Source organism: Lactuca virosa, chromosome 3, assembly GCF_052849685.1.
Source record: "Lactuca virosa cultivar CGN04683 chromosome 3, Lactuca_virosa_CGN04683_v6, whole genome shotgun sequence".
NCBI classification, from domain to species: Eukaryota; Viridiplantae; Streptophyta; class Magnoliopsida; order Asterales; family Asteraceae; genus Lactuca; species Lactuca virosa.
This window is the reverse complement of record NC_136428.1, coordinates 132,980,160-133,001,541: the sequence shown is the minus strand read 5'-3', so window position 1 is coordinate 133,001,541 and position 21,382 is coordinate 132,980,160. Positions and strand designations below refer to the sequence as shown.

The 21,382-nt window shown below is 34.3% G+C and overlaps 1 protein-coding gene and 1 long non-coding RNA gene across 28 annotated transcripts; both read left to right on the top strand.

Moving 5' to 3' along the window:
* The first annotated feature begins 360 nt into the window (after positions 1-360).
* On the top strand, positions 361-4,901 carry LOC145166593 (uncharacterized). Of its 27 annotated transcripts, none has more exons than XM_079085614.1 (13): positions 361-938; positions 1,012-1,399; positions 1,587-1,620; positions 1,703-1,781; positions 2,183-2,247; positions 2,408-2,479; positions 2,630-2,819; positions 3,489-3,565; positions 3,691-3,719; positions 4,096-4,172; positions 4,307-4,377; positions 4,474-4,530; positions 4,642-4,901. In XM_079085614.1, exons 7-10 carry the CDS (start codon positions 2,656-2,658, stop codon positions 4,132-4,134), a joined length of 309 nt encoding a protein of 102 aa, XP_078941740.1. In that variant the 5' UTR covers positions 361-938; positions 1,012-1,399; positions 1,587-1,620; positions 1,703-1,781; positions 2,183-2,247; positions 2,408-2,479; positions 2,630-2,655; the 3' UTR covers positions 4,135-4,172; positions 4,307-4,377; positions 4,474-4,530; positions 4,642-4,901. The 27 variants fall into 27 exon arrangements, 15 of the variants coding, with proteins under 15 accessions (XP_078941740.1, XP_078941739.1, XP_078941736.1 ...); XM_079085613.1 differs by having other exon boundaries at positions 4,307-4,385; XM_079085612.1 differs by having other exon boundaries at positions 362-938; positions 4,096-4,156; positions 4,296-4,377.
* A 3,326-nt stretch (positions 4,902-8,227) lies between these two features.
* LOC145162628 (uncharacterized) lies at positions 8,228-9,308 on the top strand. Its single transcript, XR_013739215.1, has 3 exons — positions 8,228-8,656; positions 9,116-9,206; positions 9,299-9,308. It is a non-coding gene; the product is annotated as an uncharacterized LOC145162628 (long non-coding RNA).
* The last annotated feature ends 12,074 nt before the right edge of the window (positions 9,309-21,382 follow it).

The following is a 21,382-nucleotide window of genomic DNA, read 5'->3' as shown; positions in this document are numbered from 1 at the left end:
TTCTGGCAGAATACATTCTGCTAGAATACTCTTCTTCTCCATGTTTTCTTCTTTTTTCCATATCAATGACAGTCTTTTCAAAATCTATAACCATAAAGAAAATAAAATCAACTTTAAAATATTAAAACTTTTAGTATATTCTAAAAGAATAAAACTATAAAATTTAACAAAAACACTAATCCATTTTAAGAAAATATTATTATTAATAATCATTTTATACATTTTTGCAAAATAAATTCTATTAGAATATCTACTAGTTCTCTATGTTTTGTTTTCTTCGTCACTTCATTGAACTTCCTGATTTTTTTTTTTTTTTGGCAAAAATGGCTCATAGGTTTTCATATTTTGAATTCTTCAGATTTTTGGCACTAAAGTTTGTGGTATTGACAATTTGGTCCAAGATGAGAATGGAGCTGCTACGTGTCGTTCCCACGCCTTCCCCCACTGGTTCTGCTTACCTTCCCCCACCCGCTTTCTCATCCACTCATATTCGGATTTCACCAAGCTACAGACGGGACGACGCAGATGACCATCGACCGGGCTCCGATTTAGGTTCTCACGAAGGGAGTGGGACCGGATACGTTCCGTTGAGCTCTTCAAAACCTCGAATTTCTTTGATGCTTCCACAGTCGGTATGTGAATTCGACACTTCCACCATCGGTGTATGAAATCGACGCATCCTAAAGGTTGAAGTGGTCACGATGCAGATGGCCATCGACCAGGCTGCGATTTAGGTTCTCACGACCGGACTGACTCCTGATTTGTGCCACCGACAGCAACCCAGCAGTCACCGCCAACTGGAGCTTCTAACCCCTTTTCGCCTGCTTCTCAAACGCCGCCACCGAACGCTTTCCTCATCGAAACGCCACCGATGGCACCCTTTTATCCCAATTCGGAACCCTATTCAGACCTTTTCGTCACGTACTCCTCTCAAAAAGGTAACTTTGTAATGTCGACAATGTCATTCTTTTGGGTTTTAGAATGAACTTTTATTTTTCTTGACAATGGCAGACGCATCATCCAGACCAGGTGCGCTTTCCTTGTGTAAGAACTGCTTTCGGTGGTATAAATGCATCTGCTGTTCAAATAGGTACGACCATCAGGTAGCCAGCAGCCCTGTGTCGGTATTGTTCAACCCTAATTTCTTCAACTCTTTCCTTCTGCTGGACAAGCTTTTGACAGGTAAGTTGTAAACCCTAAGTATAAATTCTGAAATTACTTGGGTTTTGTTGTCTGCCTGTGGAAATTTGGGTTCCTGCACATCAAATTACCTCTAACCCACCACTGTCTTCGTCCTCCTAAATCAATTACGGCTAAGAGGAAGGGTTGAAAAATCGGCAAGGGCACCTCTCACCGATTTTAGGGTTTCAATTGCTATCCTGGTCAATAAATTAACCAGGTGAGTTTGTTGATTTTGTTAAGATATCTTTTAGTCGCTTGAGATTTATGGCATAAGATGAAACTGGTATAATTTGTTTCAATATTTATTGTTTTTAGAAATGAACGAAATTATGCTTCTATTTGGGTATAAATTGGTTTCAACTGGGTTTTGATTTTGAATTTCGTCTTCTCTTTCTCCAACATAGGTTTACAGTAAGTGCTTTGAAATCCTCTATTCAGGTTCTTAAACTTTGTAGTATATCCAACTTTTTTGTTTCTCTTCTTCAATAAACGCATCTAATTTATTTTTTTTCTCATTCAGCTCCAACAACATCTACTTAAGTTCATCATGTGTGGTTTGTGACTTTTAGCGGTTTGAGTTACAGTTCTACAACACAGGGGTAAATAGGTCCAACCTTCACCAACTCTTCACACTATAACCTTGATATTATATTGCCTCTATTAAGGTAATACCAAAACTTTGTGGTATATGAGCTTTTATCAGACGATATACAAGTGACTAAATTAATAATAAATAGCCAGGTTAAATTGATTTTGTAGTATATGACCTTTTATTAAACAATAGACAAGTAACTTAATTAATAATAACCAATTGACTTAATGTGTGTGTGTAAAATGTGATCTGTATGTATGTGCGTGTCATCCGATATGTATGGTTTATATATATGTATGACCTTTGTCACGAAAGCTTGAATAGATTCCATCGATTGTTCACTTTCACAGATGATGGAAACCATAAAATTTCAAAAAAAAATCACAAATGGTTTTTATCTTGGATTAGGTACTACTTTTGTAAGTCGTTTACGTGCGTGTTATCTGCTCTGCAAAAAGATCAATTTTTATAAAGTGAGTTCTTTTCACAACTCAATTTCATAGTATGGTGTTGTTTTTGTACCCAGTCCCCTAATTATTTTATAAAACTGAAAACAGATTGACTGAATAGAAATGAAACAATTACAAAAGATTCATTAGTATTTAAGTCTTGAAAATTGTGAAATGATTGCAGGTACAGGTTTTGACTTTTGAGTATTTTGAACTAGAAGGAAACCGTTTTGTTTCTATAGATGCATTGCTACAGGTGATTTTTTTTATCTATTTTTTCATCAACCTTTTTATATTTTTCATTTTTTTTCATAAATATGATGACATGACGATATGTTGGAAATGGATGTAGGCACACATGATAATGAAAGTTTAACTTTGAACAAACCTTTTATAATATATTCAGAATATTTTATTGACCGGTTCACATTGATGTGTGGTCCTATATCGATGACTTGGCAGGAAATGTCATTTAAAGAACATCATTCAACAGCAGTTTCAAGGAAGGAAAGAAGATATTTCAAATCCACAAGGAACAAACGGATCTTGCTATCCAACAATTGTTTATACTTAATCTTCGTATTGCCTTGGTTGAGGTTAGATTTTTCAATCCTAAAAAATAATTTTTTCTGAATGTTTCATAAAAGTCTGTCGCATCCCCTCATGCCTCCACTTCCCCCATCTCGGACGTCGCCTCCCGCTCTCTGCTATCACCATCCTCGATTCAGCTTCCAATACCGGTGCACCTCACCGTCATCGCTCCAGCAACGCTTCGTGTCATCGCCGCGCTTCCGCCACCGGTCCAGGAAACCCACCGCTTCCCCCACCGCTTCACTGTTCCTCGGTTACAACACTCTGCTTCATTCCGGTTTTGCATCGGTTACGACAATCAATGCGCCGTGTGCTGCCTTTTTTATCTTCTCATTTGCATAACCAATAAAACAGAAAAAAATGAAATTATTAGTGTACAATAGTGTTGGGGAGGTGTTCAAATTCCTAAAACTTAGTTATTCAAATAATCCATGTTCAATGTAAATGCTACTAGAACAAATTACTCTACCTGCTTTTTTTTTTTATCGTATAACACTCGAGATTAAACAGCTCCAATGGCAAAATGGTCATTACAACAGCTCAAAAGCGAACCACATGAGTGTTTTTGCAGTTTATTATTAATTTATCAACGATTTCTTCACTTTTTTTTTTTTTCATTTTTTGGATCTCATTACCACTTACCTGCTATTTCTTGGTTGTGTATATTGATGTAGGCTTTTTCTCAAATCAGTTGGACCTCATATTTGGCATCTGGAAGGATGTAAGTGGGAATGTTCGCTATTGTCGCAAGGTCACAACTTGAACCTGTTTACCTTTCTTTTTGGCCATATAAAAACTGTCTTATTCTTATATATTTTTAAAGGATGTAAGTGGGAATGTTCGCTATTTTCAACTTTATTGTTAGGTGAACTGCAGGTGTGAAATCGGTGGATAGAGATTGGAAGGTGAGGAAATTCATCACACATACGTCGGAATTTGTAGGGCTTCACACCGGATGGTTTAATTCTATTTCAAGGTTTCATTTTTACAGTTTCAGGACGATATTGCCCCTGAACATTGTTTTTACATTAATAAAATTCAATATTTATTGTTTTAGGACGATATTGCCCCTCCACACTTTTAATATAAAAAAAAAAATTTCATTTTTAGGACCATATTGCCCCTGCTTTTATATTAATAAAATTAATTTCTTTACAGTTTTAGGACCATATTGCCCCTGTTTTTATATTAATAAAATTCAATATTTATTGTTTTAGGACGATGTTGAGCTTATTAGAAAATAAGCTCAACAATAAATATTGATTATCCCATTCTGTACAGTTCACAATCGATCAACTTGCTGACATCGCTGTCGGTTGACTCAAATATGAAGCTTATTAAGGTTGGATCTTCATTATGTATCCATGTGGTTATATGCATTTTTAACAGGGAAACCAACAATATTAGCAAAAAATGACCGGTTTCACCCAATAACCATTTAACTAACTAATTTACTTTTATGTGTATTGTTCTTGCCTTAGCCACCTTTTAGATAGAAGAGAACGCATGAAACTGCAACTGGTCGAGCAGCCGGTCCAAAAAACGAGTGGGTGGTGCCCACAGGTGTAAATGTATTCATTTTTTGCTAGATTATATCAAAATTAATATGTATAATAATTTTGACCAAACTACCTTCATTGTATATTCATTTTTGACTAGATCATATCATGCAATCACCTTCGGACCAATAACTGCCACATGCAAACCACTTAACAGGTTTGTGGTTAGCCCTCTACTTTCACTATTTTTTCCTTCCTAATAGATTGTACTTTAAAGCAACATCTTATAACAAATAAAGTAACGAAAGTAAGTTACTATTTCTTACAGGCGACAACAACTATTGCAAAATCTGATGACTTGGATTAGTTACTTTATTGTTTATGTACTGCATTATATGATATTATAGATTTTTTTCTTACATTTGAACATAGGGAAGTACCCAATACCACAGGTATGCGTAAAAAGCGTAGGATTAAAAGTAAATACCATCTGTTTGTATTTTAATGTTTTAAATTATGTAAATTTTTGTAACTATGGAACTGGAATGTATCGTTATGCTTCAAAAAGAAGTTTCAGAAATTGTATCACATCCAAAGTTATTTTTGGTTAAAATCAAATGCAAAGTTTTTTTTCGTAAACAGTATTAATGCCCCATGACGAAACAATATTACTGCCCCATAACAATATTCAAACTAAAAACAAATAGTTGATCAAATATCATTTACAAAGAACAAACAACGAAAAAAATTGTCGCATTCGACCCCCGCAACGCGGGGGTTCCCCACCTAGTTTAAATAACTTGTGGATTGAATTAAATGAAATTTTAAAACTACACAGCGAGATTGGAAAAATACGATTAAAACCTAATTTTAATGGATCAACCCATTAACTACAAATCAAATAACAAACTAAAGATATCAAATGAAGACAAAAATGAAAAAATCATTAATGACTATATTAATTTGCATATATACAAATGTTATTGCGATTTACATCCACCAATTCTTACAACTTTCAAAAAGTATTAATGTTATTCTTTAAAAACAAAAACCAAATACTAATAAAATTCAAAGAGATCTAAATACATTTATCTCAATTGAACAACAGAATAAATTATAAAGAAATGATATAGAAATTAACCTACCATGATTTTCTTTCCACCACCATCGGCATTAGCTTCAAGCCTCCTATTTTTCTTGAATATCGATACCTTAATTTTCAAATAAAATTAGGGGATTCATTGAAACACTATGAGTGACGGCAGGAATAAAATTTCAAGAGAAATAGTAGTAGTGTTTTTGATGGGCGGCCAATGGACTTTTCGATTTGCAGAGGAAGAACGAAAGAGATTAAGAACGTAAGTGGGGGTTTTAAATTAAGAATTTAAATTAAAGATATTATTAGGTCAACATATATTTATTTTGTTTCCTTAATTGCAAGTGCAAAAAAACCAGAAATACCCTTTTTGATTTTATTAATTATTTAATTATTTGTTAAATTGTGATTGGTGCATTTAGGAACACAAGTTGTTAGAAACATTTGAACTTTATATATATATATATATATATATATATATATATATATATATATATATATATATATATATATATATATATATATATATATATATCAATTGAGGTAGAGATAATGAATTGATTGTATCTCCAAGTATGGTAGGATTACATTAGTGACAACAATAATGAGTGAAGCTGATGTGTTGTTCAATGAGTTACGATCGAATTTCTTTGGAAAATCTATGCATTCTTTCAATAGCATGATGCACATTTCTTCATCACTATATATTTCATCAGTGTTAGCTTTTATATAAATAACGATATTGCAAAACTAAAGATTACATGTCTATTGCTTTGCATCGAGAAGGGTCAAGCTTATGAATTGCTCATTGTTTTCGTTCAAGCAGTCTTTAATTTTTTTTGAAAACTCCAATGAAATCTGTAAAGAATGTTTCATATTATTTTAAAATATGTCTATTGTATTTAATAGTATGATATTAAGTTCTGGTAAATAATAACCTGGATACCCCTCGTTGAAACCAACAACTATCGGAATGCGTGATCTCGAAGAAAAGTCAAACCATCATTCTAGAATGGATCCTGTTTCTATAATTTTTTTAACCTTTTATGCATGGACAACATTTCGATTAACTGAATTACAGATCATTTTCTGATGCTTCTACGTATCTGAACATGTGTAGTCATCGATTCTGTAACATTTGGATATGACGAACTGCGATTCTACGAACATCTTATTACGTTTTTTCCTTAGAATTTAAATTTAGTCACCATGTTACAAAATTTGATGTGTGCTTGAGTGTATTCTTTTAATAAGTTATAAATTTTTTGTGTAAATTATATGTACTTACATTCTTGTCGACTGCAATAAACCATGTTTCTTGTTGCCTAGTATGGGGGATCCATTTGCATAATATTTGAATATCTAGTGGCAAACCAGTGTAAGGTAAGCAATTGAAAAAGATCGAAGACGACAAATCAACATCAATGAAAAACAGTTATTATGAAGAAGAACATGTAGTGTAAGAACACCAAAATAAAGGAAAGGTTATCGGAAAAACATAGCATAAACCCTAAAAAGAAACTGAAAAGACATACATGGAAAGAAAAACAAACGACGTAGAAAAGACTAGAATGAAATTACATGAATTATGCACATTAGAAACTTGTTACTAGAAACATAGGAATACGTGGAGCATCCGAACTACAGGGGGAAGGCCACATATGCTAAAAAACTAATTACAAAACAAAATAATAACCAATCATAGTGCATCACAGTGCATCGAACGAAATTCCAAACCAAAATTAAGACGCACAAACCTAGAACGGATGAGACTAATTTTAATTTAACTTTTTAAAATTATATTATTTTATTTGTTATTAGGAAAAAGAACTAGTTGGAATTTAACTTTTATTTTATTGAAAGTAATGCTTAATTACATGCACTTGCCTGGTTGTCACTATTTTTTGTAGTATTAATTTGATTAATTAATATATGCATTACAACATGCACTTAACTAACTGTGTCACTATTTTTTGTAATATATGTAACTTAAAATCTAATACAATTTGAATATAACATTTTTGTTTAGATAAGTTATAGATAACAAACATACGTGGTTAATATTAAAGCTTTTTAATAAAATTTTCAAATTAAATAATTTACATTTATATAACAAAATATATATATGCACATCTATTCCATACTATAAAATACTATAAACGAGGTCATAAAAAATGATATGGTTAAAGATAATTTCTATTCTCACACAACATTCATTTGAAACCGAACGACGTTTCATGTTCCTTATATCAATAAAATTTACTAATTATTTTTTCTATTTGTCTAATATATACATATCTTATAAGTGTCTTTGGAACCTAAATAACTTTTCATATTTCTTGAATTAATATTTCATGTCTCATTATATATATATATATATATATATATATATATATATATATATATATATATATATATATATATATATATATATATATATATATATATAGAGGTAAGCACTACAAGAATAACCGGCTTTAGCAGCGACGCCTTTAGCGGCGACGGGGACTTTTAGCGGCGACAAACAACAAACGCGTTTTTTGTCGCCGCTAAAAGTCCCGGTCGCCGCTAAACGCGTTTATAAGTGTCTTTGGAACCTATATTGAGAACGTTCCAAATGTTGAGAACGCGAGAACAGATCCTGACCTTTTAAATTTTTAGATCTTTGGCTATTATTAAAAGGGTCATTCATGTCAATTATGAAATTAATGAGATAAATTTGTAACTTCTAAATGGACAAAAGGGTATAATGGGAATTCCGAAAAATCAATAAATGGTATGTCCTCTAAATTAGCTATATTTCTCTCTTTCTCTACGTAACCGGTATTAGAAGGAAACATAAACCCTAAATGTAATTCACAACTAGCCAACGCCAAACATATTTGCTGCTAAAAACTTTATCCCTCCATAACACCACCACCACCATCTATTTTCACATCTTCGTTCATCCACCACCACCATCTATTCTCACCGTCTTCGTCTTTTCACGCAGCCAACAACAATACCATAGCCGCTAGAACCACAACCGTAAACCATCGAGATTAGAAAGATGTTTGCGATGATCAAACTGGTACGAGATACAAGACTCCATTTGTAGTTTCCGGCCTCCACTATCATCACAACACACGACACCATTTATGCAACCTCCGCCATCATCATACAAGACGCAATTATCCAGCCACCGTCTACCATCCTAATCAGTCTCCTACAGCCCTTCTTCACCATCTTAGCCACACCAAAGACAAAGGTCAGCATCAACTAACGCCACCTCTACAACTGTCGGTCTTTCCTTTCCGTCAATTTCTTCTTCCAGTTATGTGTTGGTTTTTTTACTGTGACGAAGGGTAGGTATGATTTGTTGAAAAGAGCCTAAAAATGTTTGAAGAACATGCAGAGGGGTGAGCTTAAATTGACAATCAAATAATACGTAGCCAGTAATGCATTTTCTCTTGAATATGTTATTTATAAGTCATACTCTTCCCATTTACTAAATGAATTGGGATACCCACAAAATAAAACATGAATAAATAAATGCATATTAATGGTAGGTGAAACAAAACTCCAATCCATAAACTTTGAGTGAGGTATTATGGAAAATTCATATTGGAAACAGATTGTTTTGATCACGTGATTTAGAAAGAAAAAAAAATTTATCTTTGCTTTTTGTTTTTTCTGTAGCTTGTTTATCGATATGTTCCTTTTGTAGTTATACACAAGGTATGGATGACAACCTGCAAAGCTTTGAAAATTATGGAGGATGAAACGGATGATATTGCTCGATTTTTTTTTGGAAGAAGGTACAATGCTCTTTTCGTCTTCATTTAACTAAAATCCCTAGTTATATGTATATCAATATTGGTAATTTTCTATTTCTCAATTTATATCACAGTAAGATGGGAAGCTAAATCCTATGCCAAAGTGAATGATGATGTGTATGTTAATATTGATAATGTTCTATTTCTCAATTTATATCATACTATGCCAAAGTTATTATTTTATATGTGGTTTGATGTTTTTTTTAATTGGTCAAGTCCGTAATATATCGTAAATTTTCTTATTTAAATATAATTATAGATTATTTGTATGTAAAGAAATAAGGATGATGACAAAAACTATTTTTATTTATATAAGAATACAATTATAAATGATTCGATCAAAAATACGAAATTATTCATTTACGATTGCAAATTTTTATGGATTTTTTGTATAATTTATGTTCTATTCATTCATGAAGGGGTAACATACATGGTGTCTTAGTTATATGTAATCGACTAATTTCAATCGTGTTAAGTTGTATTCGTTTATGATTATAAGTATATTTTGTTAAGATTAATGTCTATTGTTTTTCATTTTTTTTTTCTTTAGTTAATGTTATTGATATATATTTGTATTTGACAATGTAGAGAGAAAATCAAGACTCTTCTGGATTGCAATTATGGAATGCGGATGTACAACCAAACACTCTAAAGCGGAAATCATCATGACATATTAATATATTTATAAAATAATAGTTAATTATTCTATTGTAATTGATGTTTGTGTTGTATTCGTTTACGATATATATGAAAAATTGAAAATTATCACATTGTATTTTTTTTTGTTATTCATTTATGAATAAAAGTATAATCTAATTAATAGGGCAATGTGTTTTATTCATTTATGTTTATAATTGTATTCAATTTTTTTATCTCTAAATTTTGTGTTATTCACGTGTGAATGGTGGTATCATATAATTATTTATGTAATGAGTTTTATTTACTTATGATTACAATTATATTGAATTTTTTATATAAAAATTGTGTTTTATTCATTTAGTATTACAAACGAATTTATATATGATTCGGAATATGTTTTATTAATATATTTGATTACGAATATTCAAAAGAAAAAAAAAATTTATCAATAGCTTTAATATTGATTATAAAAAAAAGTTATAATCATAATGAAATTCGTTAATTAAAAAGTATAATATTTATTTTATAAATGCTATTTAGAATTTTGGCATTAATTGCACATAACATATTCATATTAATTAATACTGTAAAAATCCTATTATGCCCTTAACTAATGATTGGTCCACAATCGTTCTCGCGTTCTCAACCTTTTCGTGTTGTCAATATAACTTTTCCCCATATATATATATATATATATATATATATATATATATATATATATATATATATATATATATATATATATATATATATATATATATATATAAGTAGGATCAAATGAGAACACCTAAAATGTTGAGAACGCGAGAACAGATCACAACCTTGTAAATAATTAGATCTATGACTATTATTAATTGGACCATTTATGAACATTTATAAAATTGATGTGCTAAATATGTAACTTTGAAATGGCAAGAAGGGTACAATAGGAAATCCATATAATTTAATTAAATAGATATTCCTATAATTTTTCTCTCTCTCTCTCTCTCTACTTAACTAGAAAACCCTAATCTAATTATTTTGAAAAAAACCGGCCGCACACCCCCACCTTCTTCACCACTGTTTGCGTTCATCGTCTTCCTCCATCCTCCATCTTTGACCATCGCATAGCCACCATCTTTGAGCACCATTTTCTACCTAGGGTTGTATCAATAAAATCGAATCCTCCTGCTCATCATCTCACACCACAACCATCTTTGAGCACCATTAAAACCTGTTCATCATCCTCATCATTTTGCACCACAACCTTAATCATCGTATGCAACGCCGACTAAAAGCGACTATCAAAGATGTGATGAAGCCGAACAATCTCTTTGATGTTTCTCTGCCAGATCTTCAATGGAGATGATATACAGAGACCGATTGCGACAAAGAGACATATACAGAGACCGATTGCGACATCAAAAGACGTGGATGCCAAGGAGTCGTCGACGACACAATCTAATGTGCCGATAGCAGCAAATGATGTTCGTAATCTGGTTGGATAGCCAGATTAATTCCCGTTGTTTTCTTGTTCCCAATTTGAAGGTAACCCTAGAATTTTTAGGCTTTTGATTTTGGATTCATTGTCCCCCTTAAAGTTCAGTTTTTTTTTATAGTTTCCTGCAATCAGATTACGGACACCATTTGCTGCTATCAAACCAGATTACGAACACCAGGTTTGTTTATTGGGTCAAAAGACAAGACATATGAATTTGTTCATTGATCTATTCATCAATAAATAAGTAAAATTGGCTTAAGACGTTAAACTCTTTTTTTAACTAACACCTTATTCATTTATAAACAGTAAATATCATAGTCTGGCTTATTATATTACATTATTTTTTTCACTCATGTCTTATTCATTTATAAATATTGGGTTTTTATGTTGATACAGATACAATAGCTTGATCAGACAAAAATATACACATAGAAAGAATGTTATGGAAAAGGGAAGTCGGGTGACACAAAAGATTAAGGCGGTCTGAGAAAAATCATCACCGGACTACCACGCCTCTGTGACCCATCGAAGATCCACAACGAATCAATCTCTTTAACTGAGGAAGCCAAAGCCGATACCATATTAGAAATTCTTTGTCTCTTAACAGTGTTTTCTATTCATTTATGACTAAATGTGTATTCATTAGTGATTAAATGTGTATTTAAATGTATTCATAAGATTAAATGTATATTCATTAATGATTGAAGCAATTCATATTTAGATGTTTTCATTTATGGTGATGTTTCTTTAATTGTGTTTTATTCATTCATGAATATAAATTAATTCATCTATTCATTCAAGATTATTACCGGCTTCATATATGACTACAAATATATATATTTATTCATGCATGATTACTAATATTCGGATAAAATGATTAATGCGTCAGTATTTTTTATGTGGTTGGTAAAAAAACTTAAAGCAAAAAAAAATAACGTTTTTTTTTAAATTATGCTAAAAACGTTTTTAAAATCATTTTATTGATTTTGTTAATTAAAAATAGATTATATAAGTTCCTAATATTTAGGTAAAAAATCTATTAATCATATTAAATCCCATGATTTTAGGAATTAATTAATTACTCATAAATTATCCATAATTAATTATATTGTAAAATTCATTTTATGCCCTTATATGATGATTGGTTCACAACTGTTCTCGCGTTTTCAACCTTTTAGGTGTTCTCATTTGATCCTTTCCCTATATATATATATATATATATATATATATATATATATATATATATATATATATATATATATATATATATATATATTGTAGCTATGTTAGTAGTATATAAGTAAGACTTTGTCACAAAAATATCATTTGTTTGAAAGTATTTGTGATTCAAATATGAAGAATTGAAATAATTGATTTAGGCGAATCAACAGGGATTCGTATGTTTATTTCTATATATTCTTTAAATTGTTTTAAAGTTTTTTATATCAATTAGTAGTATTCTGTGGTATTTGAATAAAAATGTTAAAATATATGTTAGTGTAATTATGTTACTAAAAGTTGTAGTATCTTTTTGTAGTATTTGTTATATTATGTATTTCAAAAGTTTGTGCGGAATTATGTGGTTGAAAATAACCTATTTTCTAAAAAGACATTAGAGTATTTTGAGTAGTAATCGTTTAATGTTTAATAAGTTTTAGTAGGAACTTCTTTATATCAAACTTTTGATTTAGTATACAAAAATTGTTATGTCATAGTTAATAATAATAACTTAGATATTTATAATGAATTTTTTATTGTTTTAACCAAGGTTCTAAAAAGCTCGCCATGACACGACATGGCTCCAAGGCTTGTATGTGCCGCCAAGCTTTACCAAAACGCCGCCATGACTCATATATGTGTATAAAAATGAATAATAGTAGAAAATACATATAAAAATATGAATTATATACAAAATTGCCGCCTTAAGTCACGCCTTACAAACGACGTGGCTCGCCAAGCCTCGGAAAAGCTTGAGGCTTGACATTGCCGCCAAGTCACACCTTACGTTATTTAGAACCTTGGTTTTAACTATATAAATATATTCATGCACAACGTGTGGGCTTTCTCATAGTTTGCTTATATTTTCATATTCATAGGAATATGCATATACCCTAATACATTTACATCTAGTTTTCTTCAATTAATCCTATCAGTAGGGTCGTATTACAGTTGGTGTGTCACGAGTCGGCGATTTAACGGTTGGCAGGTTGGTGGGTTGATATGAAAACCCAAACAAGTAACCAACCCAAACAATATAATATATGGATTGCTAGGTTGGCAAGTTGGCGGGTCAAAAATCTCCACCAAAATCATTTTATTTTCATGTCGGGTTACAAGTGAGATCGAAAATTGTAACCCATAATTAAATCATGAAATGCATAATGAAATAAGTTCATTGACCAATAATCTAATACAATTGAAATATAAGATTTTTGGTTAGATAAGTTATGGATAGCAAACATATTTGGGCAATATTAAAAAAATTAATAGAATGTTTAACTTAAATAACTTACATTTATATAACAATATGCATAAATGCACATATATTTATATTTTTATATACATATGCATATGCATATATCCACATACGCTTACTTCTAGTTTTATTCAATTAATCGTAGCAATAGGTTCGAAATAGAGTTCGTGGGTTACGAGTCGGTGGTTTAGCGATTGGCAGTTTGGAAACATCATCCAGAACCAACACACATAGCTCGTTTAAATTGTAAATAAAATATTAATTCATGAATAATTTTTTAGTTCTTTAATTTACATATATATATATATATATATATATATATATATATATATATATATATGTGTGTGTGTGTGTGTGTGTGTGTGTGTGTGTGTGCGCGCGTGCGCGCGCGCGTGTGTGTGTAACATCAGTTCTAGATAAATAATTCCCTTAAGTTTATGACAATTAAAGTCTTAAATTGTGGTTTTTGTGGTGGCCACGACATGGCGAAGGATGCACCACGACAAGGTTATAGCCAGAGGAAACACACATCATTCATGTGCACCACGACGTGGCAAGAATCTGGCCACGACATAGTGGTTGCAAGAGTGCAAAACCCTAATTTTGCAGTTTTAGGCCTTATTTAAGGGATGTGATGGCTAGAGTTTGCACACACTTAGCCTCCATCACATCCCTTTAGACGTAGAAGCACCCATGTGTTGAGTTTTTGCAGTTTTGTGGTGATTTTTATTGAGAAGAAGAAGAAGAAGGCATCCATTATGTCAAGATCTAGCAAGCAAGCCCCTCCTCCATTTTCTAGCTCATCTTCTAGTCCCTTGTGAGTCTTAAAGTTCCAACCTTTTTGTTTCATGTGTCTAGATCTAGGTTTCTTTGCATTGTTATTCAAGATTGGTATAGGTTGGTTGGTTGAACTCCACAAATTTGACAACTTTATGGATCCTTGGGGTCCCCTTGTGGACATATGTTTCGGATCTGACATTTAATAGACTCTTGATGTTATGCATGGAGTTTTTTGTCTCATTTCCTCCATTTTTGTCCTAGCTTGGGCTTAAGGCATGCATTGGACATGCATGCCTAAAAAGAAATGATTTTTGTGATGTTCGGAGTGAAATAAGGCTTTCTTGAGAGTATGAGTGAGTTGCTTGAAGGATTAAGAGCTTAATGCATTAAGTTGGTCATGACATATCCCACGAAATGGAGATTTAGCCTCCACGACGTGGCGTTAAGTGGTCTTCACAACTGTTTTGTCATGAAGTCACCATGGTATGGAAAATGTTTGGCCATGACGTAGTGACCAAATGATGGACTTTTGATCGTTGACTTTTGACTTTTGACTAAGTTTGATGCTAGGTCAATTTGAGGGTTTTGGGTTGTAGTTTAAAAATTGGTCCCTGATTGTTGTATAGGTGAACTGCAGTAACCGTTCTTGGATTGTATGAGATGTGTTGTTATCTTCTAGACTGCAAGGTGAGTTTTCTCACTATAGTTTGTACTATAGTATGTATCCTTGTGTATAGGATGTTGGAATGTTATAGTGATCTGTTAGAGTGGTAAATCTGTATGATTACCCATGTCTGTTGGTTAATATTTATTTCTTTGTTTATATATGTCAGCATATTATGGTTGCTTGGGTTGAGACGGTCCTGCTTTTTGTTGTAGGCCAAGATACTCAGGCGGTCTAGGTGTACTGCAGGCCTTGCGAGGCGGTCCAGTCGGACTGTAGGGCCAAGGGAGCGGTCCAGCTACTATAGGCCTTACAAGGCAGGCTAGTAGACTGTAGGCTTTGTAGAGCGGTCCAGGCATCCTGCAGGCCTAGCAACGCGGTCGAGGAAGATTGAAGGATCATGTGTGCATGCATTGTACGTGTATTATTGTATGCGGTATTTTGGGGGAACTAACTAAGCTTTGGCTTAGAGTTGTAGATTAAATGTTTTTCAGGTACTCATCGGATGGAGAATGAAGGACTGTACACACGCACATCAGCCGTTTTACGATTCGATATTTCTCAATGTTTTCCTTATACTATGATCTTGAATTATGATTTATCAACAAATGGTTTGACTTGAAAGTAATTTCATTAAAATGGGTGTTTATTCTCTTTTAAAAATGAAAAATTTTACTATGGTTTTTGGGACGTTACAAGTTGGTATCAGAGCCCTGATTTGACGAATTTAAATGAACACTCGTGTTCCAAACTCAAACTAAGGATTTGATAAAAAAAATTATAAACTTTTTGAAAAATAATGTCCTTAAAGGGAGAAAGGAAGATGTGTAGTGTACAGTCTGTCGGAGCTTAAGGAAGTGGTCACCCAAACTATCCATACTGCTTATATATATATATATATATATATATATATATATATATATATATATATATATATATATATATATATGCTGATATGAGAATTGTTAGTAATAAATGCTAGTGTTAGGCTAAGGATCTTTCAGGAATTGCATGATAGATTTGTCTGATATTTGAGATTCCTTATAGCCTAGGTATTGCCTAGTAGATTGATTGTTTGACTATTGATTGCTTTGTGTTATTTTAAATCCATGTTGCTATTAGTTAACTATTATGCAACTACGTTAGTATTGGATGCACCTAGGTTTAGATAGTCCAAGATTTCCTGGTCCGGCCTATTACACAACTCTTGTTTGAGTCTAACCGTTGTAGTGTTGGATCTCTAATTCGAAGGACTGCCCAATTCTAGATGCATGTGGTTAGTATTCGTATGGTGGTTGGTTGATATTGATAGAAGTTTCTTTCCTAAGGGATAGCAGGGTATGGTGGAGTTCCTAGTGACCTATGTAAGGTGTTATGGTATGCCAGTACATACATATGTATGAGAAGAGTCCTAGGGTGAAAATCTAGGAAGTGTAGCTTGTGGATCTTTTGAGAGTATAGGTCTATGTTAGTACAACTGGTTGTGATAGATTGTAATGACCTATAACTTTGCGATGATTCTTGAAACAAATACAGATAGGTGTGGAAGGTATTATGGGCCAATACCACTTGAAGCACAGGATCCATACGAGGATCAGGAAAAGTCACAAGGCTGCTAGGGAACTGGTCATTAGTAGACAATATGGTATATCACTAGGGTTAGTTATATCACGTCTTAATGTTGTCAGTCTTTTGGTTATGGTTGCTCTGGATGAGGGTGAAGTTGGTGTCTGTTCAGCTCCAAGTGTCCATGGCAGCTTAGACCTGAAGGGTGCATATATGTAAAAGCTAGTTGATCATAAAGTGTTGAAAACCTTGTTACAAGTAGTGCCAGTTTGAGTCGCAGGACTCATGTATGAAGTGAATGTGAGGATTGACCTGAGGATGGGTGGTCGTCCAATGGCCTGGGATGTTGTTCTCTACGACGGGTTATGTTATTCTATTCTCCCATGCTTGAGGGTGAAAGGATCAAATGTGTGTCAGACGATAGATACAAGAAATGGAGGGTGTCCTCTACATCAGTTTCTGCGACAAGGGGGTATCGTTCGGTTCGTGATAAATCGTTTCCATCTTACAACAAGAGAATGTTCGAGAATCGACTCGTCTTTGAGTTTGGTGGTTGAGATAAAGACTAAGTTGCTGGTTGGAGGTACGACCCAAATAGAGAAAATCAAGTGGTTTTGTTGTAGATCGGGAATTAATTCTAGAGGTCAGGCTAGAAGTCCGATGGAGGAAGGGATACTGATGCACGGCTGACCGCAGATGACAGATTGGGAATTTATGAATGTGATATTCGATCAACGGGCGTAGAGAGCCACAGTTGATGTGACAAGCAGAGTGAGGATGTAAAAGGGGTAATGATAATAAGGTAGTAGAGATATGTTCTATTTTGGGTAGAAGAGTTCTATTTCTATGTTGGGATTACCGGGGGCGCTGTTTGAGTGTCTGTAAGGGATTCTTGAAACTTCAGAGGAGGGTGAGGTTGTGGATAACTCTTCAAATGCAAGTTTTGGTTAGTTGAAGTTCAGTTCGTAAGGTTCCTCATCAATCCAATGGAATTCTGATCAATTTCGCTAAGATTGAGGTTGCGATGTCGGGGAAAGTTTCCAAGGTCTCAGTCTGAGATTAAAATTTTCCTTATGATTGGCTGATTATTATTCGAAGGATCATCTCATGTTGTGTTATGGATTCTGAATGCCAAGGTTTGAATGTTTCTTTTTGAGTCGGTGTGAGGATTTGATGTTGTAGACGTCTATCGGTGGTAGTTCGAAACCTAAGTGGAGGAGAACTAGGTATTTTGCCTGGAAGATAATCAGTTTTCTTTATTTTTGGTGGGTTAAGTGTAATGGGTCAAGGGAATCTATGTTTCGAGTGTGGGGGGTTTTTTGTTGCAAGGTTATTATTGCATAATAAAATGAAGGTGGGCTACCATTAAAGTACTCATGGTTGGGTAGTTTTCTCATTGCATTTATCAAGGATCCATCACAATCCTTCATGGTTCCGGAGAATTTAAGGATTGGTCAGATTGTGGATGCAGAAAAAGTTACCATTGGTTTGTGTCTTCAAGGACCCATGTGTTGTCTTCGCAGTAGGGAGTTGATGGGTAATGAACTTATTGTGGTAAGTAGTTCCTTTCGTGAGCACCATGGTTCTTGATAGAGGGGTGTTGAGCTACTCAAGTTGTGCATCGGATATAGAGAACACGGTTAACTCGTGGTATGGGTTTTTTTTATCTTTGGCTAAGATAGGAAATTGTTGGTCTGTCGATCATCCTCAGATTTCGGTAAGGGTATTTTCTAGTGGGTTTTGTTTAGTATGTGTGAGATCATCGGGATTAGTTTCGATCCATTTTCAATCGATTGGTTATTTCTTTCCTCATCAGCATCTGGGAGTCATTCGAGGGCCTCCGGGTGATACTAGTTGAAGGTGCATTTGTACGTATATGTATGCAATTTGAATAGCATAAGATCCAATATACAATTTTCTCATAGAATGCAAGCTACAAGTTTAATTATTGAACAACATTTCTATGTAATAACTTTTTGTAAAAATAATTAATAAAATTAATTAGGTAAAAAAAGAGAAGAAAGAAAGATATCGAAAAGAAAACAACTATAGAAGATTAGAAGGGCTGATTATTTGGTTAAACTTGATCCTACATCGCCTCCAACAACAAAGAAAGGGAGGGCGCTTCTACTATTTAAATTTTTTTCCATCTCACAAAGTTCAATTCAATTTGGGTTATGTAACTCGGTTTAGGCTGGATGAAAACCCATATTTCTAGTTAGTTAAAAATTTTGAATCGGCTTTTATTGAGGTAAAACCGCCTGTTTGAACCCGGTTTTTATTTGAACCGTCCAGTTCTAAGAGATTCCCAAACAAACAGTTTTTGGCCCAAGAAAAAACGGAAACAAGACTGATTCCTAGTTAAACCAGTTGAACCGGAAGGTCCAGTCTGGTTTTCAAAACACTGTTGCCAAGTATTGTGTTATGGTACTTTCTGAACCTTGTCGTGGTTCATTCCTCTCTCGACACTCCAAGTCATATGTAACAGTTGTTTTCTTGAATAGATTGATTGAGGGTTTAGATGGATCAAAAGTAAGGTTTTTGGGAAAAAGCTTGTGCCACGATGTGGTGAATGGAGCACCACGACGTGGCATAGCAATTGCATGAATGCGTATCCGGGATGGCCGCCACCACGTGATGAGCAGAAGGTCACCATAGTAACAGCTGCAGCCCATGCCCATAATCTTTTAGGGTTTCTTACATATTTAAGCCCCTAAACTCAAGGTTTAGGGCATCCTCTTCAGCCTCCAACCATTTCAATGAAACCAAAGCCTCCATTGTTGAGTTCTTGAGCATTTGGAGGTTTTTTAGGTGTCTTTAAGGAGAAGGAAGCATCGTTGGTGCATAGATCCAGCTTGCAAGCCTCATCATCATCTTCTAGCACTTACTCTGGACCACTTTGAGTGCTCAAGTTCTAACATTTATGCTCTGTGCTTCTAGATCTAGGTTTTTTTGTGTATTTTCTCCATGTTTAGGAGATTTTGAGTGGATGGATTCCATAAAGTTGGCAACTTTATGGATCCTTGAGGTCCCTTGAGGTTTAGTTTTTCAGATCTGAGATTTGGTAGGGTTTTGGTTCATGCATGAGATGTTTTGACCTCATTTCCACCATTGTTATAACTTAGCTTGGTAAAGACATGCATTGTCCATGCATTACTATAAAGAAACGATTTTTAGGAGTCATTGGGTGTAATGAAGTCTTCAAGAGGAGATGAGTGTGTGGCTTAATGGATTAAGGGATTAATGTATTAAGCTGTCCAGGGTCAGCTCCCACAACGTGGTGATATTCTCATCATGTCGTGGTGTGTGAGGTTTTTGTGACTATTTTATCTGTATGCTCCCACGATGTGGCTAAGATTACACCACGTCATGGTGGGGTTGACCATTAACTTTTTTTGATCGTTGATTGTTTCCTTTTTGGCCTGTTTGACTTTTGGTCAAACATGAAGGAATTGGGTTGTTGATTAAGGTTCTACCTTTGTTTGGTGTTATTCGTTTCGCAGGAGGGATCTTTGCGGGGAGTGAGCGTGTTGTTGTGTTTCCTTGGATCTACGATTCATGTGAGTTTCTTCACTAAACTATTTGTTACAGTATATATCCTTGTGTGTCAGGATATATGAGTAGTCGGATGTTGAATAGAGTACCAGTAGGTTGGTGATCGTCTAGTAGAGTGCCATAGGGATGTATGTAGTCACGTATGATAGCCTGAGAACTCTTGATCTAGGCTTTCTTGCATGTTCCTTGTTTGGTTGTGGATCTAGAGTGGGATCACCTGTCTGAACGTCTATCTCACCTCTAGTTACACACAACTACTGTTAACGTTACCATGAATGGCCACGTTAAATATAATGGAAGGCGTAACAGGGACATTATCATGCTATAACCTTGGCCAAGACCTGGTTATGGCCTGAGTGAGCCAGCACCGAGGTGACAGTTCACTTTTCTCCACGAGGAAAGAATTTTCCCTGTGATCTTGTCATTCAATCATGACCAATCAGGACGTGACAAGAAGCTTAGGTGACGCCCAGAACTGACGTCACCAGGCAGTTAGGTAACGTGGGCGTGAACCTCCAAGTCAGAGGAGGCCACGTCTCACACCCATTGGACGAGGTCCCCACGATCCGTTAGTAACAGGTATAAAAGGATCTCTTTCGCCTCAAGGAAGGGATCCATCTTCTCTCTCATAAACATTACCCTAAAGTTCTCTCTCTCAGAAAACTAACTTGATCGTTAGAGCGACGTCCCGGGAGAACACCCAGATGTCCTTTAACGATTGTTCTGTGTTGTGTTCTCAGGAAAGATTGAAGGACAGATCCATCATCCGGAACCCCAACCCCTGTAGAGCATGTCATAACATTTGGCAGCATCCGCACTTATCCTCAGATTGATACAGCCAATAAACGACGCTGGTTCTCTGCAAAAAGAGGGATCTAAACCCAACAGCATCTGGGACGGCAGTAGAAGATCTGCTCAAAATACCGGTGATGTTAAACAACGACTGTCATCACGAGCATAGAACACAAGCCCCAATCCAGGTGCTAATGGCACAGGTC

What these genes read in the sequence shown, in the direction of transcription:
- LOC145166593 (XM_079085602.1), top strand. Translation starts at nt 2,656, where the DNA reads ATGTGTGGTCCTATATCGATGACTTGGCAGGAAATGTCATTTAAAGAA. An exon ending in TAAGGTTGGATCTTCATTAT is followed by an intron (nt 4,173 to 4,306) that starts GTATCCATGTGG and finishes GCCACCTTTTAG; the next exon opens with ATAGAAGAGAACGCATGAAA. An exon ending in CGAGTGGGTGGTGCCCACAG is followed by an intron (nt 4,378 to 4,473) that starts GTGTAAATGTAT and finishes ATTTTTGACTAG; the next exon opens with ATCATATCATGCAATCACCT.